Raw genomic sequence first — 26,241 nt, 5'->3', positions numbered from 1 at the left:
CGTATAAACTGACAAGAACTGGTTAGACTATCACATACATTATTTTGTAGCATCAAGCTACTTTTTTTTTTATCCACTTTTCATACAGGCTGTTTTTCTATGCTCAAGGAAAAAAAGGTGAAATTCCATCTCTTCTCCCTTGTTTCTTTCACGCTAAGTCTAAAGACTAAAAATTCTCACCCTTGCCCACATGATCAATTTAAATGCCTGTTATATTAGAGCACCAACTTCTCCATTGTGTGGAAATAGCTTAGATCAGTGATTTACAACATAATGCCAGTCTTTCTATAGCCTTTTTCAGAGTACCTTCTTGAAGCAAGCTCTCAGTTTCCACTATTTGCAGGGCTAAGTTATATGTCCCTTTCTCATCATGGTTTGTCCAGCAGATCAGTTTTCAGGCTCCAGGAAGAAATTTTATCCCTCTAATACAAGCCTTGATGCCTACAGCAATACTAATTGGGATTTAACAGTCTGCTGGACCGTAAGGTCTCAGACTCACCATCCAATGACGATGTTCTAGACAACCTACTAATGTGTCAGTTGAGGCAGCACAACCTCTCGTGGCTTGCAGTGCAACAACACAACTATGGACTGCAAAGCAAGCAGATGGACAAAGTACCACCGCTCAGCTGACAGGTTCATTGCAAAGTTGAGCAAAACATACCCCTTAAAATACACCCTAATAGATGCTCTTTCCCTAGTTTATCACCATCACTCTGTTCATCCCAGGCCCAAAATTAAATCTCTCCCCATCTCTCAGTCAGTTCACACTGAAGCTATTCCCTCATTTCTCAGTTTCCTGACATTTAGGGGATCCTCAGGCTCATTTGGGCTCTCATTTTTAAGCAGCTGAGCACCAATGGCCAGATTCTTTAGCAAGAGCTGTATTTCAGACCCAGTCTGGTAACAAAGTTGCAGAAAATTGATTCTCCTAGCTTCCCCATGGAGGTTGTCTGAAATTGTCTCCATCTGAACAAGCAGCTACGGAGTTTTTAAAGTAACCAGTAAATGCAGTCTGCCTAAGGCATGCTACAACTATGGTTACACACGCTTGATTTTATTTCCACTGTTCTTCAGAAGAGTAATTGTTTCACAACATTAAGCAGAGTTTATAGGAGAGCAGAATCGCCACACCAGCTTAAGAGCAGCTCTGCACCGCGCAGCCCGCGGCTCCACAGCCGTGCCACTAGCACAGGGCTGCCGGGGGGCTGGCGTGCTCTGCCCCTGCACCAACAGCCCACTCCTCTGCTCAAGGTGCTCTGCGGTGGCCCAGGCTGCAATGGTTCCTTTGGATTAAAAGGCACTAATGAGACTTGATGAGGCAGTGAACCTAACAGGAGACACAACAAAACATTTACGGATACTCTGCCATCCCAGCATTCAGTACCAAACTTCAATATTGCAGATAGTAAAAGACTAACACAATATGATGAGCCTAAGTCTTTTTAGGCTATTTTCATGTAGAAAAAAAAAGTTAGGCAGAGGTAACAAAGGATATGTTTACAGATACTCATAATCTTTCTACCTGTTTTCTGTCACCTGAAAGAGATTTATTCATTACCTGCCAGTTTTAGATACTCACACATCCAAATGAGATTAAAAGCTACTAAGTAGCACATCTGCAAATGTTTACGTTAATGATGACTTAACAATGTTTCTCAATATAAAGTATTTTTAATGTATGCACCCTCTGTAAAATCTAGAATACTGCATTCCCTTTCCGCTCATTTTATCAGTAAATGCTATGGAAAAGAGCCTAATGTTCAGCTGGCATTCAAATTTTTATGGTATTCCTTCTGCAGTATCATCTCCAATCCTTACTGCAGTATAAGCCCAGTCTAACAATAAAGGTCTACACAGTCTGGATGCGACAGAAGAATTGAAGACCTAATGCTTAAATCAACACTAATTCAGAATTACCAGCATCTCAAAACATTTTGAAACCTTCTCATTAAGACAATTCTTCAGATATATTACAGGTCATATGTGCTTAAGCAGGTTTTCCACCAATCTAAATGAATTTTTTAACAGGCAGACAGGAACAAGCATAAACCATTTCAATCCCGACTGTAATTTTGTTAACAACCATAAACAACTGAAAGTTGCAGAATACTGCTATTCCAAACATGAGTGAACACTGCCTATACAACAACCGAATTCAAGCATTTCATTATTTATGCAACCCTTCATGAACACAAAGAGCACAACGGGTAAAATGTTGAACAAACAGCTCCAGCTTTGGAAAGCCCAAGCATGAGGAGGCCAAGTACAGCAACAGGGCACAGGAGCGAACAGGGAGCAGCACGTGGTGCTTCGGGAAGAAACAGCAACTGCTGCCTGGGTTTGGTGTCAGGGAGGGAAAGAACTTGCAGAACGGTAATCAGAGAGGTTCTTTCAAGCAAAGACCGACCTGTAAAACAACTGAGCTGGTAGGAGCAAGGGACAGAGACCAAGGAAAGCATCTGCAGCCACAGGCATAGCTGGCGGAGGCTAGGAAAGGTATATGAGCAACAGGGGGAAAATTGGCTCAGAACACAGAGATTGAAAGCCTGAATTTGGTTCCAGAAAAGAGAAACTATTTAAAGTTAAGATTTAATATGCCAATTAAAAAGTTAATGGAGACCACAAATTATCTTTTAAGAGTCTCAAGCATTTATCCTAGTTACTTAGCTGCTGTAAGTATAGTCCAAAATAGTTTTCTTGTCTTGGAAAAGAAAAATATTTTCCTCTCAGACACCATAGTATTTATACAGACCGATAAATACTGATTTTTTCTTTTTTTTTTTTTTAACATGAAACAGTTTCAGTTTGTAGAACGGTATTTGTAATTTGTGTTTTAGTATCAACAGTTACAGTCTGAGACAAGCTGGAAGCAAAGGTTTTAAGTGCTGTTACGTACCGTGCCACCCTGTACACAAGAAGTATATTTTCCCTACCCATAACTGCTTCTACATTTCCAGGTTCTCACTCAGAAAATATCACTTCCTTACACAGAAGAGTCTGTCTTTCTGCAGAAACTCTGCAGTCATTCATTTCAAACCAATACCTCCAAAATTTCAAAATAAAGCTTCTGCAGATACCAAGGGAAAGTGTGCTGGACACCACTAAGGAAGATTTCTAACTCCACAACGCCATTCCTTTAGAGCTGTGACACTGCTCCCCTCTTTTCCATCTATGAATAGGGTAAATATTTCACAGGAGTTCAGGCATCCTATCCTTGAAACTAAAAATCCTGCCCACAAAGAGTTCACATGGCACTTTGGTGCTAGTGGAAAATGCCTGGACCCCTCAGACATTTGCTTGAATAACCAAATGCAGCAGGCTTAGTACTTCTCAACAGCATAAACGAGGTATGAGATCCCACTTTAAAAATCGTTTATATATACATCTGTTACACAGTCATGGTTACAGTCAGTATTTTCTACAGGCATTTTCACACGCAGAAGAACACATTTGGAATAGCCTTAGAAGTTTGTGCAGCTAGATAAACAAATTAATCAGGCTAAATGAAAGTGTGAGTTGTCAGCACCCTGCTGACATGCAGGTAACTGCCACGGGCACACTCTTATCATGTGGCATCTTACAGTAAGCGCTAAGCAACTTGCTCCTTTTCATGAAAGGATAAGGATATCTCTTATTTACCACAGGATACCACTGGTAAAAGCATGCCCACAGGCAGGTTGAGTACCTAAAGGGTTTTGAGTTCATATTGCCACTTACACCCACAATAAAGTTGTCTCCACCCAGAAAACATTCTTATATGCTGAACTACAAGTCTCAGATGAAGAGGTTCCTCAAGGAAATCTCTCTAGATTAACGATGAGTTTATCAGTCTGCCTTTTTTTCTTACTGTGTTTACAAGTCAACATAAGATTAAGGCAACAACATGTTGTCACACTCATGATTATTCCATTAAGGCTTCCCTAATATCTATAATAGCTTTCCAGCCGCCCAATTTAAAATAATTCAGGCAAGGTAAAGAAGAGTGTTTGTATTGAGCATATTTGATATAGTGAGTTGAAGTGTTCATAGAAATTACTACAGTTTATTAAAAGCTGCACAGTAGCTAGTAAAATGTGAACCTTCTGTCCTAAAACTGTCTTGATTTGTGAATGTAAACAAAAGAAAAAAAATGTTGGAACAAGCAATGAAGGCAACCAGGCCAGAGTAATATACACAAGAATTGTGGAAGGAAAATAAGTACATTATAAATATGTTTACTTTACAATATTCCATGTAATGTACTGCTACAACATGGTATTTCAGATTCTAAAAGTTCATTTCTGTAGTATATTGCTAGTATCTTCAGTTTTATTTTACTACCTAATAAAAATGCATCAAAAGACAATTATGTTAACAGATGTCTTCATGAATAAATACATTAGGTATTAGTATTACTTGTCTTCATGAATGCAAACCAAAAAGCAGTTCTCAGCAGGATACAGACAGGTGGTGCTTAAATGTTTTAAGTAGCCAACATAAGACAAGGTGTGGGAGTCTGTTCTTTAACCACTTTTGAAGGTTAGGCTTTTTCCAAATGAAATATGCAGCACAAAACCAAAAAATCGTTAAGTCATCTTAGAAAAATTTAACCTAACATGTTATCAATTATTTATTTATTTATTAACTTGTTTGTGTCTCTGGAGTTATTTGCAACACTTTAATAATAGTTCTGTAGTAAGCATCAAGGCCCTGCTTACACACTGAATTGAAATTGCTGTACTGTATCTAATACCATGTGGAAGAACTAATTAGTTATTGATTTGGAACATCTGCAGCCAGTTTTCAGTACCAAGTATAAAAAGGTTTTTCAATCAATCGCCAGTTTGATTGAGAGACCGACTCTGGACTGAAGTCTGTGGTTGAAGATTTTCAGACACAATTTACAAACTTGCTGTCCAAAATAACAGTAAGTTAATTAATTGTGATACAGGATCAACTTGAAACCTCAAAAAACCCATAGTCAGTAATACATACACTTCCAGTAACATAAACAGCCCAAACATTTCTGGAAAGTTTATTTTTTTGTTGGTTGTTTTCTTGTTTTTAAAGTGTGAAGACAAAAAGTTATATGCCATTAAAAAAAAAAAAAAGGCCTGCCAAACCTCAAATGGATAAACCCCCTTTTTTATTTTGCGAAGGATTTTCCCTGTAATCTCCAAATGCTTTACAAGAATTAGATAAAAACTAAAAAAAGCAACCTCAGAACTATAGGCTGTAGCAGCTTAAACATACATGCCCATGATAGCACTACTCATTCTTGAAGTTACTAATGCAGGTTAAAAGCTAGAAGGCATAGGGAAAGAAGGTTTGGGGGTACATATAATTTTGAGTGGGGAAACACAGAAAAGTTGTTTTGGGAGGTAAAAGCCTTAAGAAAGCTGGTCTCAACATTTTTTTCGGAGGCAGAGCCACCACAGTAGGGACCATTACCAACTTCAGTCTAGAGACCCTTGGGTTTTAATGAGTCTATGAAGTTTTCAAATGAGTATGGTACTTTTAACAAGAACCTAAAATAAAGGAGGGTCACCCCACCTGGACTGCGTGAGCATTTCCCCCATGTTGGTCAAGGTATGAAACAGTGTTCTACCTGTACCAACCACTGCAGAGCTCAAAGTTGTGAAGGCCAAAAGTAGGTGCAATAATTAAGGTTGTGAAGATGAAGAAAGAGGAGTATTTCAGGAAAGTCAAAGCTGAGTCAAGGTTATATGAGTAATGTTAAAGAGGTGGCAAAAGGCAGATCAACAGATACAGGAATGTGGGTAGAGGAGCAGGAAGTTGGAAGCAAATGAAAGATTTGCGTCAACAAAGAAAACAGAGAAGAAGAGTTGTGAAGAAGGCTCTACGTGCCGAAAACAAAATCTGAAATAGTTCAGAACTAATTATAATATTTTTCCATTCAACAATTATGCCCTTTTTAAAAAATGAAAAACAACCTGCATAGACATGCAGTGACTGCTGTGAGACACCGCCAAATCCTGAGAAACATTCTGTGATTTATGCCAAAAACATGAGCATGTTAAAGTGTGGCAGGTCAAGCTGTCCTAATTTTCTTTTATTTTTTTAAACTACTCCAAACACATATTACACTTTCAAAGACAGACATGACTGTCCTTGCGGCAGCAAATGTGCCCCAATTTACTAGGAAAAATATCTATGTTTTTAGTGCTCAAAGTTTATGATTTACCTCACTGTTGCTGTTACCAGGAAGTCCTTGGACAGTCTCACAAAACATCAAGTGCTTAAAATGCAAATACACTCCCTGTGGGAATTTTTTTTTTCTATTTTCAAACCCCATACATAAACTAGGAGCTCAACTCCTGTTCCTCAAAGCCAGATTATGACTTTTGAAAAGCCTACTGTGCAACGAAATGCCTTTGAGAAAACCCCTAGCCTTCAGAACATACTATAAGAGCATTCCTACTCCCGGTTACTCTGTCCCATGTTTTGTATATGCCATGCTCATCAGTTGAAATTCTCTTGGAACATTCTTTTTGAAAATAGTCACATTACAAACTTAGAACCAGGATGAAAGTCTAGGGGAGCTTTATTAGAGGCAATAATAGCTTTAATATAGATTTAATGGCTGTAATGTCCCTGCTATTAAAAATCCAAAAGCCATCAACTCATTTAACAACTTGAAATCTGATATTACCAAGATGAAAAGGGATACTTTACACTCCACCCACCCCACCCCAATTCTCAACACAAGTTTTTGCAAGACTGAAGTGGTTCTTGCATACTAAAGGCTAAACTAGACATGAACTGTAGGAGGACTGTACCCAAAAAGTTGAACTGTTCTACAAGCTCAACTTATGGGTACCAGTTGGGAAAAAACCCACAAACCATACAGTCATTATTATATCAACATTGTAGTTACCAGCATCTTAATGAAATCATCCTCAGGAACAATGTAAGGCACTTGCATATTAACATAGCAGCTGTCCAGTTTTAATGATGGTACATTAGGCAATTTTATCTCATTCTCATTAAGGAGTGAGATATCAAAGGACTATGTATTTTCTGCAGGATAAAAACATGCAGGTGAGCAGTTACTACAGAGCAACTAATGCACAGTAAATCCACACCCTAGACTGCCTTGCTGTAACTTGTTCATGAAGCCATACCCTCCACTTCAGTTTAAGTTTTTCAACTAAATTAAATTAAAACTACCTAAATACTGAAGAAGGGTTCCAAGTTGTGTGTACCAAGAAAAACAGCTGTACAGTTTCAAACGTTACTGCCTCTAGCAGTCCACGCTGCCTCTCCACTGGAGATAATCACCCAGACAGCAGACTGTTCCAGAGAACGAGCTCCTCTGCCATGGCCCTCCAGCCCACTTCAGCATCTCGGCAGGAATAAATATACCTTTGTTGAGGACAAAACTTAGCACTGGGACTGCAAGCTGGGACAGCCACAGCGGAGAAGCACACCCGCATCACTGGCTGCATGGTACCCAGCATCACCTCCAGTGTGGCAGAGGGCGGGGCGATCTGAGACAGCACCACCTCATCGCACTGGCACAGCTGAATTGAGGACAACTGTTTTCAGATCACCCAGAATAACCACGAAGTTTAACACAATTTAGCTAATCTATTTCAACAGTTCGTACAGACTTTCCTGAGTGTTCCCATGTACACAACCCCACAGAAAGTGAGAGATAAGCATCTAGTTTATTTTTCCGATGAAGCAAAAAGAGAAGTCCTAAGTGAGCAGAACCGTGGGGAACAGCATTTCAGTAAACTACAGGTTATAAGGTATATATAACCCTATAGACAGGGATAAAATAAGCATCAAAATTTCCACACTGTAGGAGGAGAAATAGCTTGAAAATAAGATAACTAGAAAACCACTTAATTAACATTTTTTCAAACTTAAACACACCACTTGCAATATACACTCTGGTGTTTTTATGTTGCATAGAAAAAGATGGCTTTTAGGTCCTCTGAAAGGTTCACTGCTACTGCAAGCCCTTCCCAACCTACTACAGAAGCTGGCACCAAAGAAGAACAGCAGCTCCCCACCAGAGCACAGAGACACTCACAGAGAAATAGGTTTCTAAGTAAATCCTGCATCCTAGCAAACAACAGCAGTCAGCCAGCCATAGCATACGTATTTGCTGACAGTAAAATTAGGTAGAGGCTACTGCAAGATTATTATACTATCCAGACATCCAGAATTTCAAGCACACACGTTACCCAAAACCTAAATAGGTCTACAGTTCTTGGTTTTAACTATCAAGAATTCAAATTAATATTTACTTGATAAGCAATCAGTTTTAGGGTTGCAACTGGAATTCACATCCTGAATTTCAAGAAATAGAAACAACTTTAACATCCCTTTTAAGAGACTTAGTTTCAGCTGAGCTGGAAAACAGCTAATCATAAAGTTTAAGAGCCACAAAAACAATTTTCATGGTATTAGAAGTCAGTATCAGCTCATTAAAATGTAACCTACTGGAGTTTGCACTTACTTTGTAATTCTAACACTCATCATCCACATCTGTACATCAAAAGTAACTATATGAAAGGCAAATCAAAATAAAAATGTACAAGTGTGTTTCATTGATTAAAGAAAAATTTGGACCAGAAGATATTTGTGAAAAACCCACTCTTTGGCAACAATTACAGCATACGACAAAATGACTCAAGTAGCTGAAATTCCCCATTTCCAATGGGAACTTCAGGAATGCAAAACATTCTCCTCCGAATTATTTTCTTAGACTTGAGTTATATTTGAGAACACCAGCTACATAGAACATTACCATGCTAAGTTTTTGGATTTGGGCTCAATATTTAAGCAAGTGTAAACTCTTAGCACTACCTTATTTCTTTTTTATTACTATTTTGATTATTTTTTTTAGGCAAAACTCTTCAGAAAAAACAAATAAACAACTCAGAAGTGAGTAACAGAAATAAACTAATACAAAACCACCCAAAACTTAAATTCAAAGTTTATTATACCCCTAGGAACCAAAGCATCACAGAAATGGGCTAGTGGGGATGGGTGGGAGGGAGGGGTTGATTAAGAATGCAAAACCATAATCCCAATATAAAAAACATTTTTCAGATGCCATTAGCTTCTGAAATGGAATAAAAGCACTTCCACACTGGTTTTTTACTACTTTACAAAGTAGCATAGGAAAGTTACTGAACTGGTGGGGAACTGCTGCTACAAGGCACGGTCTGGAAACCAGAAGGCAATAGTGAGTTGTGCTCTAACACCACTGCGGTGCTGAACAGAGCAAAATGGGGGGTCCGCCAAAATGCCTGTTATATATTCACATGGGCTTTAGCTTCCAGAGGACAGGAAAATAAGAGAAACAACAGTTACAATCCTGTTAGCACAGAGGTTTGGTACACAGAGCATGGTATGTGTTTAAGACTAACTACTTGCACTATGACAAGCCTTTCTTGTCTCATTATCTTCGTTGCTTCACTGTTAATAGGCAAAAAATTATTATAAATAGTTTTACTAGTAGTCCAGATATACTGAAGGTTTGTTCCTGTATTTATTAAAATATCTTGAAAATTTAATTCCAAGCTGGTTTTACAGGAAATTCAGAAAAAACAAGTATAAGACTTACCATGTTCAGTTTTGGGCCCCCCACTACAAGGAAGACGCTGGGGTGCTGGAGCGTGTACAGAGAAGGGCAACAAAATTGGTGAAGGGTCTAGTGAACAAGTCCTAAGAGAAGCGGCTGAGGGAACTGGGGTTGGAGAAAATGAGGGGACCTTGCCACTCTCTACAACTACCTGAAAGGTGGTTGTGAGGTGGGGGTAGGTCTCTCCTCCCAGATAAGAAGTGATAGGACAAGAGGAAACGGCCTCAAGTTACACCAGGGGAGGTTTAGATAGGGTAGTAGGGAAATTTTCCTCACCAAAAGGGTTGTCAAGCATTGGAACAGGCTGCCCAGGGAAGTGGTTGAGCCACCATCCCTGAAGGTTTTTAAAAGACGCATAGGTGCGGTGCGTAGGGACATGGTATAGTGGTGGACTTGGCAGGGTTAGGTTAACGGTTGGACTCAGTGATCTTAAAGGTCTTTTCCAACCTAAACAATTCTATAACCCTCCCTAAAGATGAATTTGAAAACTTAATGCCCCATTTCTGAGAGAAACACTTGACATATTTGGTCATTTCACAGCCTGTATAAGGAATATCCTTAGACTTCTTTAACTGACATAACTGTGGTATTTGGTCTTACAGCTACTGTAAGGCCAATGATTTCTGAAGCACGAGCTACAACACAGAAAGGCCGGAGGCTGGAGGAGACAAAGAGGCCCCGAGATAAGCCATCAGTAAAACATCATCTGATAATCATTTTCTGCAGCACAGTCAGTTTCTTTGACAATGTTCACACATAACAAATCTGAGGAATAAACTAACATCCTTTGCTAGTCACTGCAGCTTCCTGCATCACTGATCAAAGATGCTTAATTTAAACGCAAGACAATCTGCAACGTTATTGCAATATTTAAGTAGAGCAATAATAACTACTGTATGCTTGCAACAAGAGAAAGTACAACATGGCAAGCAACAAAGAACAAATGCAGTATTTTTTTTTCTTGATTATATGTTGTTATATTAGTTGTGTCTTCATTAACTTCTTTTAAGCTTCATTAATTTCTATTACTGCAATATGGACATGTCAACAATGTGCCAACCTTTGCTGCCTTATTTAGAAGGGGCAGTGAGTCCAAACAAAAATAATCTGATAGACGCACTTGTTGCCAATCCTATAATCCAAGGGCACTTTCTCCAACAGAAAAAAGTGCCAAGTCTTTTTACAAAAGAAAAGCTTTTAAAAGCTTCTTCTAAGCTTTGCATTTTTCATTTAGAACGCAAAACCCAGTTTGCTCACTCCAAATGGTCAGTTGCACCAGTAAGCTAGATACATCATGTACTTACTAGAAACCATCATACAACAGATGGTATCTGAATTGGGGCTATCAGAAAAATTACATTTTCCTTCTGTTTTTTCTGTATCAGGAAAAGCCAAATAAACTCTAGAATTATTTCAATACTTTTGCTTCCTTCTTGCCCTTTTTCCACCTCAGGAAAAGAGATATGAAGCTTACAGGAGCCATGTCATCTGTTGACTTTAGCAGCAAAATGCAGCCAACAGAACATTAAATCAGTCCCTTTGTTTCTTCTGACTCACCTGAATTCATATCCAGTCAGGGTTTTATGGGTATAAGTTTGTTTCAGAACCTGAGGTAAAACATTTTTCTTCAACTATAATTATTTTTATTAGCAAAAATTAATCCACAAGCATCTTCTTAACACTCTTGCCACAAACCAAAAGGTATGCATTAGTCAGTCTTGGAAAAATAGCTGTTTCCATGTACTCAATAGAGGTAATACTCTGCCCACATCTCCATACACCTTTCTAAATCGCGAAGATTAGGTTTTACAACTGAGAGAGAAAAGCAAAGTTCTAAGCAATAAGAAATACACCAGTTTTAGTAGGTGTCCCTCAGTATATGCTTAATATTTAAACGGGGAAGGGGTGGGGGGGAGAAAAGCATATGCTGATAAAATTCCCTTTGCTATGCAGCATGCAAAATTTCCAGTTCATTTACCTATCTAGAAGCATGTATCCATATAGATACACATCTAAGCACCCACATATTGCTGTTCCTCAGCCATAAATAAAAAAGTGTATCTTCTCTCTAACCAGATATAAAAGAGGAAAAATGTGTTAACGTTAAATTCAAATCACTTTCTAAAGTCGTCAGGGAGTCTAAAATCTCAAAATACATAGGTTTAGCTTGCATTTCCTTTCTTTTGGGAAACCTGCAAATTGAGTATGATCATTCATAAGGTTCTTTGACACTGTGGAAAGTCCCCCTTCACCCCAAAGAGATCATGCAGATGGAGTAATACAGCATTAAGAGGCCTGGACCCATACACAGCTAGAGAAGAACGCGAGTCAGGAGTGCATGTCTATACACATTTGTGCACCCTTCTCATACACACACACTCAATGACAGAGAATGGTGGGGATTACAATTACAGTGTTTTTAAAAAGTTTAAAAAAACTGGCAGACAGGTTGACTCATTATTTATTTATAGGAGGCATGTGCGTGCCCAAATGGGTGCAACAGGGCCAAGAAGCTTTTCAAGCCAGTGCAGAATTACTGACAGAAGGCAGGACCCAACAGTTCTTCATTCCTCCACAGCAGCTGCTTGTCAAGAGAGGGATGCATGAACCTACGTCTAATTTTACGTTCGATATCAGCACATAAAAATCCTTTTTTTAGAATTGCTGGTTAAACGGGGAGTTTCCCACACTTGTCATTTTACATTTTATCTTTCAAACCCACAGTTCATTTCCTTAGCAGAATGCAAGTGGGACATTTAAAAAGCACTTCAGTTCTGCTGCTTTTTAGGTAACTTTCAAAATTATTTATTGGCCTAGAAAAATCATCTTGGGAGGGGCACAGGGAGGAAGAGGAGGGAGTAGTTGGATACTATAAACTAGTAATAATAAGCAAGCACCAAGACACTTTTTTCATTTCTCAAAGGCTTCAACATGAAAGCTGAAATAAAGAGTCAGTATCCACTTAAGAAAATTTTAAGAAATTTTCTGGTGTCTTCATACAACATGCAATTTATTTTAATTCATAGTCTTTGTTAATACTTCCAAGCTCATTAGAAGAAAAGAATCCAACAACAAAAACAACAGTTAACTACATAAACCACACATATTATATGTTTTCACTCAAAGATTTCAGAGCACATAGAACAGTAAGCTACTAATTTGACCCATAAATAGCTAACAGACTGAAAAACAAAGGCAAAGACAGGTTAAGTAAGTTGTGTAATGTGGCAGCAAAGTTCCAGAGCGTAGTCCAGGTACAGGTCCATGGTAAGAGACTGCAGATTTACATACTGGCTACAGGAGGATGACTCTGAGAATTTTGTTTTGTTTTTTTTTTTTAATTAATCTCTAAACTAAAAGTCAACCAGTCAACTAAAAATCTGAAAACTGTTGAAACTTTATTGCATTTAATATAACTGAATTACTGAAAATTTATTAAAATGTTGGTATTCTATAGAAACATCATCACAGATCATTCAAAATACTAATCCCAGATAAATCAGTAATATTTTTAAAAAATCAGAAATTATCAGAGTTAGACAATGAAACACTAAGTTTAATCATTTCTGAATAGGTTGTGCCTTTGAGGGAGACAGAAGTTGCTGATTCCCACAGAAAGACATCTGCCTGGCCCCTTCGCTCTGGGCTTTCCCTTTCTGCTTTACTTCTGACAGCAGAAAACCCAGTCTTCAGATGGCTGCAGTTTCCAGACAGCCCTGAAACAGAACTACTGCATTGCCCACTACACACTGGTCCACAGGAGATGCAGCGCTGCAGCACCAGAGAAGACAGCTTGCCCTGAGTGCAATTACGGCCAGCCAGAGCTAACAGCCATTACCACATGGGCAACTCTTGGCTCTACTACAGATTTACACTTGGGAAGATACCGGGTTTACTGTTACTGCAGCCACTGGATATTCAGGGGACCTGTTAAGAAGCCTGACTCTGCGAGCTCACATATCTCATCACCCTGAAGGCTGTCTTATAGACATTTGCTATATAAACAGACACACAGGGTCCAGATTATATCAGACCTCAGCTGTCTGCTATGTCCTTCCACCAAAAATGCCCAGATTAGCACTCCATAAATTCTGCGGGTGGTAGAAGTGCATGGACATTCCATAATCCACTCTGGGAAGAAACAAAAACTGATTAGCTTAAGCACACAATAAAAATAGCTTCTGATAATACAGATGACATAGCAAAGCAAACTACGAAACACATACATGATCATCCCCTGCTTTAAGGAACAAGACAATGGTAATAAAAGAGCTGGAGATGGGAAACCAGTGGCAAAGTCTTCACCACATGTGGATTCTTCCTTCCTCCCCCACTTAGTGAAATTAGCCTGAGAAGGTTGATTTGAGAGAACAGGTGACACTTCACACATGGATATGGAACATCACCAGCTTAGCCCACTCGGCAGCTGAAGCGTCAAGGAAAGGCCAGGTCAAGTAAGACTTGGGCCTGACTGGAATGATTAGGTGTCACATGAGGGGCATCACAAAAATCCTGAGAAAAGCAAGTCTTGGCTACCAGTGAGGAAAAGTGATGCATGGTATTGCAGGGCATGTACACAGAGATGGCTAAAAGACAGAACTGCAGGAAGACTTTTGTTGGCTCTTCTTGCTCTCTCCATCAGCTGTGTCTTCTGAAAAAAAAGAAGAATCCATCTTTGCTTCAGTTTCCCACTGAGATTCCTTTTACTTGTCTTTCTTCCCCATCATCTATATCCAGTATCTTAGTAATATAAGCCACAAATTCAAGTACTGTCTCCATTCTGTAGTCTTCAAAATACTAAATGTTTGCTGTCTTTCTTTTGCTGTCTTTCTTTTTTTTCTTTTGAAAAAAAAACAATCCTTAAGTTTTCACTATAACCACTTCCTTCACTGAATACCACCATAAGAGCTGTCCTGCAGTACACAAGGACCCTACGTCCAGAATTTGCTTCAGGATTCAGTCACTTGGTTGCAGAGGTCTGGCACACTACAACCTATTCCCTTCCACAGCCGAAGCAGGAAAAGTACCCTTTCCTGGCAACTGCTATTCACATTTGCTTTAAATGCCAAAGGTGTATTTATACTCACATCATAGACTGTAAACTGGAGAACCCAAGAAACAGGCTCGCCCTGCTTTCTGCCACTGGCAAAAACCTTAATTCAAACAACTGTAACTAGATTCTTCAAAAAACAACTCAAACCACCAAATCTTAGATTGCTTACGTTGAGAAATTTCAGGTGCTCGTTTTACTGGCCAAAAGCTAGGCACCAACAAATTTACAGGTATGAAAATGGTTAAGGAGGAGGACTACAGATCATATATTTAATACTGCCAGCAGAACAGGACAATGTCACTGAAAATGGAAGTCTGCCCTTCCCTTATATCCCATCCTTGTCCACTTGGCTCCCATGCATGTATCCATCTTGCCTATACATCCACGTCACATAAGCATTTGTGTGATTGCATGCTGAACCAGATCAGGGAGATGAATTTGCATACAATCAACCTTTTCTTCATGAGTCTCATTTTAACTCATGTTAGTTTGCCAATCCCCAGCTTGGAGGAGGAACACAGTGGAGCAGAGAGGAGCAGAAGTAGCATCCCTCCTTCTGTAGCAACAGTAAGTCATACATCCAAATCTGCCCAGAGAAACACCTCATCTAGACCTACCCTCTGTGTCACTTACACATGAAGACACCTAAATCTCTTTCTAAACAGAATAATACATATCAATTATTAGAGTGAAAAGGAATTTATTTAAATCTCTGCAATTTAAGACTCATGGACACCTTTTGTTCCATCAGAACATGTTAACTCTACCCTCTGTATTTAAGTCAAAACTGTGAGTTCTCAGGTGCGTCAAACATTGCATATTTTCACCTATATCACTGTTGCTCCATCTAGAAGAATTCTGCTGTAAACTAATCTCTTTAATTTGTAAAATGACACACATAGTAAATTTAAACGTTCTAAATCTGTAGAGGGGTGATACAAGAGAAGCTGAGAAATTCTTATTCAACAAGTATTTAAAATTTCAATAAAACCACTTTAGGAACTTGGCTCATCTAAAAAGGTTAGTTTATACAACTATTGCAATGAGCAAGTTTCCAATTTCAGAATGCAGAAAGCAAGCATTTAACACAATCTTAGGAGGAAGGGAAAAAAAACCCCAAACAACAAAACAAAACCAAAAGAAATCTACATTTTTCTGGTGAGTTTGATTTCCAACATTCATTTTTCAACCAGTAGCTTTAGTAACATTAAGCAGCATTCTACAGCAATGCTCAAGGACGTAAGTGGAATCTTAAATGAATTCCTCAATATGGTTTCTGTGCACTTAAAACATTCTCACAGATAATACCTCCCTCCAGGAAAATACATCTTATTACGAATAGAAATTGCTTTTATCAAGTTCTAAAGGAAATGGTCCCTGCCTGCTTTTGTCCTTAAGCAACTAGCATCAACTACAGAAGGGTTATCAGCACAAGAAAAAGTGCACAAATCCTTTCTATTGCTAGCATGAACACACACTGTGCACAGTGTATGGAAGATCTCCATTTTCAGATGTCTCTGCAAAGTAAGGCCTTTGCTGAACATTCCTGTAAAATCTAAGTAACTCACATTTGGGGAGGAGGGGACAAAGACATAATACCCAGAAATACTGCACTCCACATGCTGCATCTTCTAACTCGCTATTGACTCAAGGTACGGAGCATAATTTTAGATCTCCTTCAAGTGACAGCCCACAGTTTATACAGAGCACTTTGAAAAACAAAAGCTTAGTACCAAAAGGTTCTTTAATATCTATCTGTATTAACCTCTTGTTCACAATGAAATGCCCCAGCAACTAGCAAAGCCGGCAAAGTCTCCTTCCTTCTCACTCATGGCTTTCAGGAATGCTGCTGTGTGGGAAAGGCAAAATTATCGTTGCCTTTTTTTTTTTTTTTTTAATGTTGCAATCCAACAACAAAATTCCACTCCAAATTGCTTGGTAGGAGAACAAATGTATGGATTTTCATAGACTTAAATCAACTCCAAGGTGTATAAACTGACACAATGCTACTTAAAGAAATCAAAACTTTAATGCTCCTGTCTCATATTCTGTACTGGTTTGCATCTTGCCATAAAGAAAGTTTCTGCTGAATATTTTTTAACTGACAGAAATTAACAGCTTAGCCAAAAAAAATATACCTAAAATGTCCTTAGCACCTTTCAGCTACCTTCAAGGTAAGGAAGCCAGTAACAAAATACCCCAATATTACAAGAAATTGAAAGATACACTACACTAAATCGTTTTCACATTTCTAGAAGTATGAGTGTGTATTTTTGTAATATATGTAATTTGCCTCAGTTAAGGCACTTTCCTAAATTTGGGCTTGGTTTTTTTCGAGAGTTTAATCTGACATAAGTCTTACATCAGAAGAGACTCACAGTAAACTTAAAAAGTGTTGTACTGATTTAGAACCACAATTTAATTTAATCTTCTAAAACCACTTTCACTTTCATCTAAGAACTAAAAAAGGGCATCTTAACAATAAAATAACTTTATCTAACAGCAGACAATGCTGGAACAACCTGTTGAACTTTCTGTTCCACCACCTCCAGCCTCACACTTCTCTGCCAGCTCCTGCACACACATAAGCTCCCAGCGAGATCCGTCAGGGAGCTAATCCTGCAGAAAACAAGCTCTACAGGAGAAAAATGAATACTTTCTGTGATTTTAACTCCCTGAATGAGTTCACCATGAGTCAGGTGTCATCTGCTAGACCATTAAAATGGGTGGCAATGCCTAGTGGCAGTGAAGAGGGGAACGAGACTGTCTCCTTGTGGTAGAAACTATCCATTAGCTCAGCCCAAGGACATGTCGTGTATTGCAAGTCTGCAAGTTCACATCGTTCACCAGTTTTATTACTCTGTCATGCTTTTGCTGGCTACTGCTGTTCTTAAGAATAATTTAAGAGTAACAATTTTAAGGTATCTAAAAATACAGATCCACTGAGAACCAGTTTTTTTTCTAAAGGCACATTTGGTATTCTAGCTTCTTTAAAAACTCTTTAAGACAGTACCAAATTAAGATTTAAACACTATTTTTCAAATACTTCCAAGCAAGTAATCTCCCAAATACTTAACCTCCAATGTTTCTGTTTTTTCATTGCAACATTTGGTAAATAAATCCTAAAGGTCATTTCCATGGCTCAGGAGAATGTGACTAATATTATGATACATATTCCTGGAGAACCTTTTTTTTTTTTTTTTTTTTTAAGAAAAAAAAAGAACGAAATAAGTATAACATGACTTTTATGGATGTCACCATCTTTGGTCTACATCCAAATGCATGCTAAAAATAGTAAGAACAGTTATATTAATACAGGAAAGTACAAGGTGTCTTAATGCAAAATTTGGTTTACATAGAACACAAGTTTTTCCAGAGATGTACATTAAAACAGCCAAGAGAAAAACACCACGCAAACTGTTCCCTATCTTAAGATGACACTGAAGATTGTTATTTATGTATTATGCAAGCAACTGATCCCAGGTACTGTTCTTAGAAGCAAAAAATCACAGGTATGCGCATATGAATAAAAATTAGAGATATGCAAGATTTTTGGTTAACTGAAAATTTAAATTGGTTACTTAATGATTACATTAACTCCTAAATTCAAGAGCAGACAGGACACACCCAGAATTACATAAGTTTGTTCTTAGTCCGTTCAAGAAAAAAATAATTATTTGAAATACCTGAATTCTTCCAAAATCCACAATAGTTTTTAAAAAGGCAAAAGATTCTGAACAGACCTTTAAATCAGCAGTGTACCAAAGCAATTTTTTACATGGCTTTTCTCTCACTGAGGTATCCCAGAATCCATTAACTTAAATTTATTCGCATACCAAGAACACATTAAGACTTCACAAATTTCTGTTCTTCTCCCTTTTCAATTATGCCACCATCAGTCAAGCATTACTATTCCAGAGCCATGAAAAACAGTAGTCTTTTTTTTAACAGCAACCATCACCTCCCAAAGTTCCAAGAGAAAAGATGGAGACATTAGGCACCAGCTTTGCTGCAACTCATCAACAATAGATAAGATCATAGCAGCACTAGTCACACAAAACACCTGGTGCTGCAGGCTGGAAATAGCAAAACCAGCAAGAAAATTCTCTAGGGTATTCATTATTATCATCTTAGGTACCACCTTGTCTTTCCTATCAAGACATCAAGTTCACATATGGCATTTGAGCGTATATATATTTAATAGTTCCATGAACACATATGCTTCCCTTAAACATAGCTGAATATAGACTTTTCAGGTGTTCCTTTTCAAGCTGTATCTAATGACATCTCAGCACTCTGCCAAAGCAACTGCTGTCTCCCTAGGAAAGTAGTAACTGTAGCATGAAAATCACAGTTGTACTTGCTTCCTGCTTTTTCTCATAGCTACTATTCCAAAGGCAAACATGCCCCACACTCATCTGCCCCCACCCCCAATCTGGAATTTAACAGAAAAACTGACAAAAAATACCAAGGAACAAGGTTAAAAAAAAAAAAATCCATACCAAAACCTGAAACCCCATTTCTGGCCACTGTTATTAAGTATTATGACAAATTAAATACAATTTATTTTAGCAGATGTCTGTGATTTCTATTCCAGGCCCACCTTAGTTTATTCATATTTTTTAAGAAAACATTTGCTCTACATCCAGCAGTTAATTCAAGCCCCTATTTAATATTACAGACTCAAAACCAATCTATGTCTCAGAAAACTTAATCAGTGATTGTAAGGTACTGGACATACCTCCCTATTTTGACATACTGGGGCAACTATGAAATATAACCAAATAAAAGCCGTGGCTTTATGCAGAAACTACACTACATTTCCTACCATACCTACTACTGATGTTGCAATAGCATAACTATTAGAAGAGATTTGGCATATTAACCAGCACATCGTTCATCTCAGGCCAAAAGGTCTAGTTACAATGCAAGTGGCAGCAAGCATTATATCCATATTAGCAGTATTCTTTTTGCAACCCTTGATAGCACTGCACTTCATGAGGAGTGGTGGGAAACTTTAAGGGGAAAAGGATAATAACTAAGACAAGGCAACTGGCTGCCCTTGTAATCTGCAGTCAACTTAAAGAGCCACTACAGGTCATGAGAAATTTCAAGATGACAACTCTTTCATAGTTCTCTTCCCACGGTCAGAAAAAATACCACATGGAAAAGAAATACTCCATGAAAAAACTACTCTTTCACAAGCTTTTATGGTAACTTGCACGTAAGCCAAACAATGTACAAGGGTATCAATCACTTTCCAACTTAAACGCCTTTTCAGAGTCATGCACGAACATAAGAATGTTCAACCAACATGTATCAGCTGGCTCATGCACTGTTTTCGGATATTGATATCTACAATGCTTTTACCGGATCTAGCATCATTGTCTGAGCTCAGATGACTCAGACATGAACAATGTGAAAACATAGCTTGTTTTCATGTTTAAAAAGCCTCCATTGGTCTCCTGCAACAATAACAGGAAGAACTGTACGGATCGATATGCAAGATTACCAATAGGGGTTTTTCTTCTCCTACCAACAACATGCACGTAAAACTTTCTTAACCAGGTAACAAGCAACACTTACCAGATCTCTGTGGAGCACCCAGTTTGCATGGAGGTAATGGATTCCATCAAGGATCTGGTAGAGTAGGGATTTAACCATTGATCTTGGCAACTGCATGGGCTTTTTATTTGCTTTTGAGGCACGGTGAAACTTGATAATATGCTAGAAACAAAACAAGTAGAATCATAAGCATGTTAGGTAAGTGGAAAGGTTTTTCTGTTGTGGTGTTTTTTGTTAAACTATTAACACTAAATAATGGAATGAAATACAAAAGTTCATTGAACTTCGCAATTAAAAGTAATAGTGATGTGCTCACAATTTCCTTGAATTGTTTTTGTTCTCTGAGTTGCTTTAAAAAACAACTGTCAAGCTTCTGTTAATATTTAAAGACTGGCTACTTACCTTGAGTAAGGTGTCTTAGACATTCTCCTCCCACCCTCCTCCCCATCTGAGATCCTCTTACCCTCAGCTGCTACAGCAGAAGCCCAAACCAGCAGTATCTACCAGAAAGACGACTGCACTCTATGCTTTCACACACCTCCACTCTTCCTCTCCAAAACCACCCAGGCCAGAGTGCCTGCAACTACTTTAGTGTTTCCCCCCTAAATTAGAATACCAGTAAAGAGAGTTTAAATAAATATTTAAATAAAGAAATGGGGCCACGGGAGCTAGGCTGGAGGTGAGCAAGCAAGACACAACTCCTGAAAACCTCACATCATCACATAAGGGTGAGATCATGTTCAAACACCTAAAAATGGTTATATTCTCGCTTCCAAGTTTTGGCTGCATACTTCACTGATGATGACAAGCTAGTGGCTCTTACATTACAGAAGTCAGTCAGCCCACTAGAGGACAAATACCACATAAAAACATGGAATGCAGAAAGGGACCCCAGCATTAGTCAATTGAAGGAATGAAAAAAAGATCATGAAAAGATTGCTGAGAGATCATGAAATATTCATAAACTAATTACTATTTATTATAAGATCAATGGGGGTTAGGTTTGGTTTTGCTACCCTGTACAAGAAATAAAGTGGGGTGAGGCCGTTCTACATTTTCAATCCTCAGACAAGGTGCCTTGCAAGACAAACACAATCTTAACATATTGCCATTCAGCAAACAACTAAATCCATTTATTCGCAGGGGGGGGGGTGGGGTGGGGGGTGGGGGGGAGAAATCTTTTTGAGCACTATTCCAAGAAGCATCTCAAATTAGTTTTCAATTATGTGCTCTTTGGAGAGACAGAAATAATAAAGGCAGTTTGCATTTTTACTGAGAGCAATTCAAAATGCTAATCCGTAGAGTGACAAGACTACTAATTACCCAATTCTTTAAATAGGATTTGTTTAGTTCAAGATCATCTCCCTCTCCAGGTTAAAAAGGTAGCCAACGGCTGTGCTTTCATTAGACCTCTTCTCCCTCCACCACCACCCCCTGCCAAGTCTGTCACTACTGCTCCCAGTGAAAATGATAATGGATTAATGTTTCCTCATGGTAAGTGCTACCTCTGGCTGTCACCAATACTTAGCCACTGTCAAACTGTGCTTAGCAAAAGTGTAGACAATACAGTTTAAAGAGAAATTAAAAAAAAAAAAAAAAGAAAACATCCCAAAAAAAATCAGAACAGCTGCTTGCTTACTCCAACAGCAATGTTCCCACGGAGCCTTTCACTACAACAGTGATGGCTGTATATTAAAAAACAGTGTAAAAGAAACCTACAGGATTATTGGTTTTTAATATACAAATGAGGATCAGTAAACAAAACAAACTCTTAGTACCTGATCCTTCTTCAGTACCTGATCCTTCGATCCTTAGTACCTGATATGAAAACTATAATGGAAAGCCTTAAGGGTTCAATTCCTTACCAAAGGTTTTTCTTGTCATGTGGCAAGATTCTGTGTCAAAACTTCAACTGGGAATCCCTACTTTCCAGTACTACACAATGCTCACTGGATAATGACCTTCATGTGTAATTATGATCCGATTTTTAAAACAGTAATGATTCCATAAACTCCCAAATGATTGTCTTTATCAATACATGGTATGAAAAGATACAGGAGCACCAACAGGCCAAGGTCACGATACAAGCCCAGCCCAGCCCTTTTTCAAGGTGCATGTAATCACTAAAGGGGATTTCAATACCTGTTCGAAAACTGACCAGTATCCACACAAAACATTATTCCTTATAATAAAGGCATACAGAAAATGAAACCGAAATAGGGTCCCATGAGACAGCATGAGACACAACTTAGTATGGATGCATTGAGGAGGAACGCTCTGCCTCCGGCCCTGCCACAGCCCCTCTGGTGCCCTGGAGGAAGGGACTGCGACAGCACCAGGCTCGTACCATCTGATTTCTGTCCCTGCACTCTCATTTGTGGCTCCCTGGTTCCTTCCAACAGATTGGGAATCCTGCTGAAGGTTTTGTCCCATGAGAAACTAAAGATCCAAGCAGACATTTGAGGCAGCATGAGAATCTGCTTGGGAACAAGACGCTAGCAATCAGGCAGCTACTAGTACGGCCGGGCCATCCACTAGACTGGCAAAGCAAAGCCCACACAAGGGTAGAGGAGAGGAAGGCTTTTTCCTGTGGTGATTCAAAGCAGCAGCATCCCTATTCCTTCCTCTTGTTCCACAGGAACCCTAAGGTGAACTTTTGAGGCAGATAATCTCCCCCCACACTGAGCTTTAGGTACGCAAGTTACCTCTAGACCAGAACTAGCGTAACAGTGCAATGCTAAGCTAAGTCACCCAGCCAGACTTGCCAGCTGAGGGCTCACCACCACACTTACCAAAGTGGGTGCACACTCCAAAAGATGTCAGAGCTTGCTCTTATCTGCCTCTGAAATACCACTTAGACACATTCTAAATCACCTTTCTCTGATGCTTGCTTGTCCCAGTCAGAAAGGCTAAGAGAGCAAGCTCCTTTCTTGAAAGAGTTATTGAATTGCTGAAGTGAATAAAAACTGATAGTTTTACTTTAAGCAAGAAATATCACGATTAGGTAAAATTCAATTTCCTACAAAAGCAAAAAAAATAATTATTGTTGCCAACTTACTCTACAGAAGTTTATATCTATCAAATTGCAGCTATCACCCCATCACAGTTTAGATTAGAGAACTGAACAAAAATTAAACTCAAAACATACCGCAGGGACAAATATTACAGGGAACTGAAAAGCTGAATTGCCCCAAGCCACTGAAATGAATCCACAGTGCTTCTGACCAAGCCCTACTCAACAGTTTTGTAAAAAATGTAGTTAATTAAATTTCTTGTATGCAACTAGCCATATGAAGAAAGACCAACACATAAACCCAGCACTAAACAGCAATTTTAATGGCAGTGTCCATCTAAGAAACAGAAGGGCAAGTAAATGCCATTGCTGAACTGCATCTCTTCTACTGGAGGCAGCAAAGCCCAAGCTTTTTCTTATTTCTTTCTATTTTCAGAAACAGATCTATTGGCCCAGCCACCGTTGTGGGAAAATATCCCTCAATTTTTTTTAAAAAAATAAGAGCATCAGAACAGAGTTAAATGAATGGCTATAATTTGACAAAAGTTTCAGACAGCAGGCCTATCAGGTGTACAGTAAGCTCCAAACCAAAGGATGTCATAACAATATAACGATGCTAAAAGATTTTTTTCACTTGAGCAATTCTGCAAACTTCAGCTATGGCAGGGAGATGCGCTCTCTTCGTTTAAGACTTAATAGTTTGAATCCAAGACCTCAGGTGTAGAAATGGGTGCAGGTACCAGCACAAACCAGGATGTTCTTTATACATAACTGCACCATTCAAGTGGATGAGGCATTCTCCACTAGCTTCACCTCCTCAACAGTCCAAAAGCGCAGCCTCAAGTACATCATATAACAGCTGTAATCTTAGAACTAACAAAGGTATGGAATAATCTACAGAAATTATAGGAATTGTAACCTGCATTTCACATTCCCCAGGTGACTGCCCTAACCACTAGGCTTCAAAACCACACTCCTCCTTGCTCTCATTCAATAAATCTTTTTGTAGAATAGCACAGCATCAAGACTGTCCCATGAGCTATGAGTACAGATTTGAATCCTGACAGGTACAAAGGACATTCTGCATTTGTCACCAGGAACCAAAAGGTGTGCTCAGACACTACAGGTTCTAACCTTTAGGTACACTCAAGTTCTTTGCTGAAGCCTACCCCTAATGGATAATCACTAAGAACAAAACATGAGAACTTCCACAATCCGGTCACATCAGAGGCATGTTTGCAGCAAGACAACAAGCAGACAGAGGGTCAAACAGCTTCAGCATTTTCCACATCTTTTTTCACTGTCACTCCTCAAAGATAACTTAATTCCCATATTCTGGTAAGACCACAAAAGCTGGAAAATACCCAGACACATTCAGCAAAAGTTTCGGAAAGCCTTAATTGTCAGTGTGCACTGCCAGTTGCATGCTGCAGAACAGAAACCCATCCACAATTTCATTTTAATTAGTTCATCAGAACATTGCAGATGCAAACCCTCCCACTGATATATCTAAAATGCTTCAAAACAAAAGAACACATGACATATGAGGTAAATGAAGCTCCAGGCAACATTTAAATCTATTCAGCATAAGTAGCCAAGTTACTTTCCCTTTCTGCGCATCTGTATTTTCAGATTCCTAAATCTTAAAAACATGCTTCCACTGATTGGATTCCAAAAATGTTGTGAGTCAACTGGGTATTCACTTTTGAAAATAAAGATAAAGTGAAAATATTTCTATCACTTCTACATATTTTGTTTTAAATTTAAACAAGGCCTTGACTTTGTGGCAGTGGCTTTAAGTCTATACTCTAAATTAAATTAATACTTCACTGACCAACACTAAAGTGCACGTTTATTAACATTCTAGACAAGTAATGAAGCTTCCAGAGGCTTGCTATAATTTGCTGTTCGCAGTCTCTGGGACTACTGGTTTTATTTACTAACTGCTTATTCCCAATTATCAGCTTCAAAAAATGTAATAAAATTGAGAGGAGAAATGGATGAACTGGCTTATTTCAGTAAGACTATTTTAGCTTTTGCAAAGGCAAGACTATATAAATGATAAGTGATAAAGAAGTGCAAAAGAGCTAAGCATTTGGACAAAACATACAATGGTGACTCACTGAACTATGTTCAGTCTAGTAGTTCGTCTGTCTTCTACAGACTAGTGTGTTGAAATTAGTTTGAAAATTGGCTGATGAAAAACTAGACACATTTTCTAAATCCTCCACCATAAACCAACTAAACATAATGCATGACAACATACCGCAAACCCATTTAACTTGTTTTAAGAAAATCCCTGGTATTTACTCAGCAGTTAAATGAACATTTAAAAAAATCCTAATTTTAGCCTGATTCCAAAGAAGCCAAGTTGATGCAAACATACTCTCTCTGTGTTTGTGTCATCTCGTTCCCAATTCTAAGAATTGTTGTTCAGTATGACAGAGGTTAAAACAAACAAACAAACAAACAAGACCTGGGAAGTTTTCATGGAAGAAAGAAGACAGCTAAAGGAGAGATTTTATGCACGTCTGACTAAATGAAGTTACAGTGTGAGCTCCCACCTCAACAGACATGAGATAATCCACAGACCTCAAGACACAACCCCCTAAGATACCTGACTAGTTTGAGTTCTACTGCTTAAGCCAATGCTTATTTCAAAATTACATGCATCTCCATCAAACTGAAATATGATGTCAACACAGATGCTTCTTCCCACTGAAGTTGTCTGTTCCAACAATTTAGCACAAACCCTTCGCTCTATCCAATCCCTAATACAGCCTTTGAGAATAAAACAGAATTACGTCAATGCGTCAGTAAAGTTACGTTTTAGTATTAAAGAGATGGAAGTTTAAAGACATGGAAGCTTGGATACACATTAAATCTGTGCCAAGGTCAAGAGGAAAATGTAGATTATATGACTTCAAGTCTCATTTTAAACGTAGAATTATTTCCATCTTCTCTCCTCAGCAACCAATACCCAGCAATCAAAGTTAACTAATATTG

General features: G+C 38.6%; 1 protein-coding gene across 2 annotated transcripts in view; it reads right to left on the bottom strand.

Annotated features, from left to right (window-relative positions):
- Positions 1–26,241, bottom strand: part of CDK19 (cyclin dependent kinase 19) — a 133,102-nt gene that overhangs the window by 49,521 nt on the left and 57,340 nt on the right. For both annotated transcript variants that reach the window (XM_055713497.1, XM_055713496.1), the window contains one exon: positions 20,244–20,384. In XM_055713497.1, the coding sequence (XP_055569472.1) occupies positions 20,244–20,339 (96 nt within the window). In that variant the 5' untranslated portion in view covers positions 20,340–20,384. The remainder of the gene's footprint in view (positions 1–20,243; positions 20,385–26,241) is intronic.

This window comes from Falco cherrug, chromosome 6, assembly GCF_023634085.1.
Source record: "Falco cherrug isolate bFalChe1 chromosome 6, bFalChe1.pri, whole genome shotgun sequence".
Classification (NCBI taxonomy): Eukaryota; Metazoa; Chordata; class Aves; order Falconiformes; family Falconidae; genus Falco; species Falco cherrug.
This window is presented reverse-complemented; position numbering and strand designations above follow the sequence as displayed.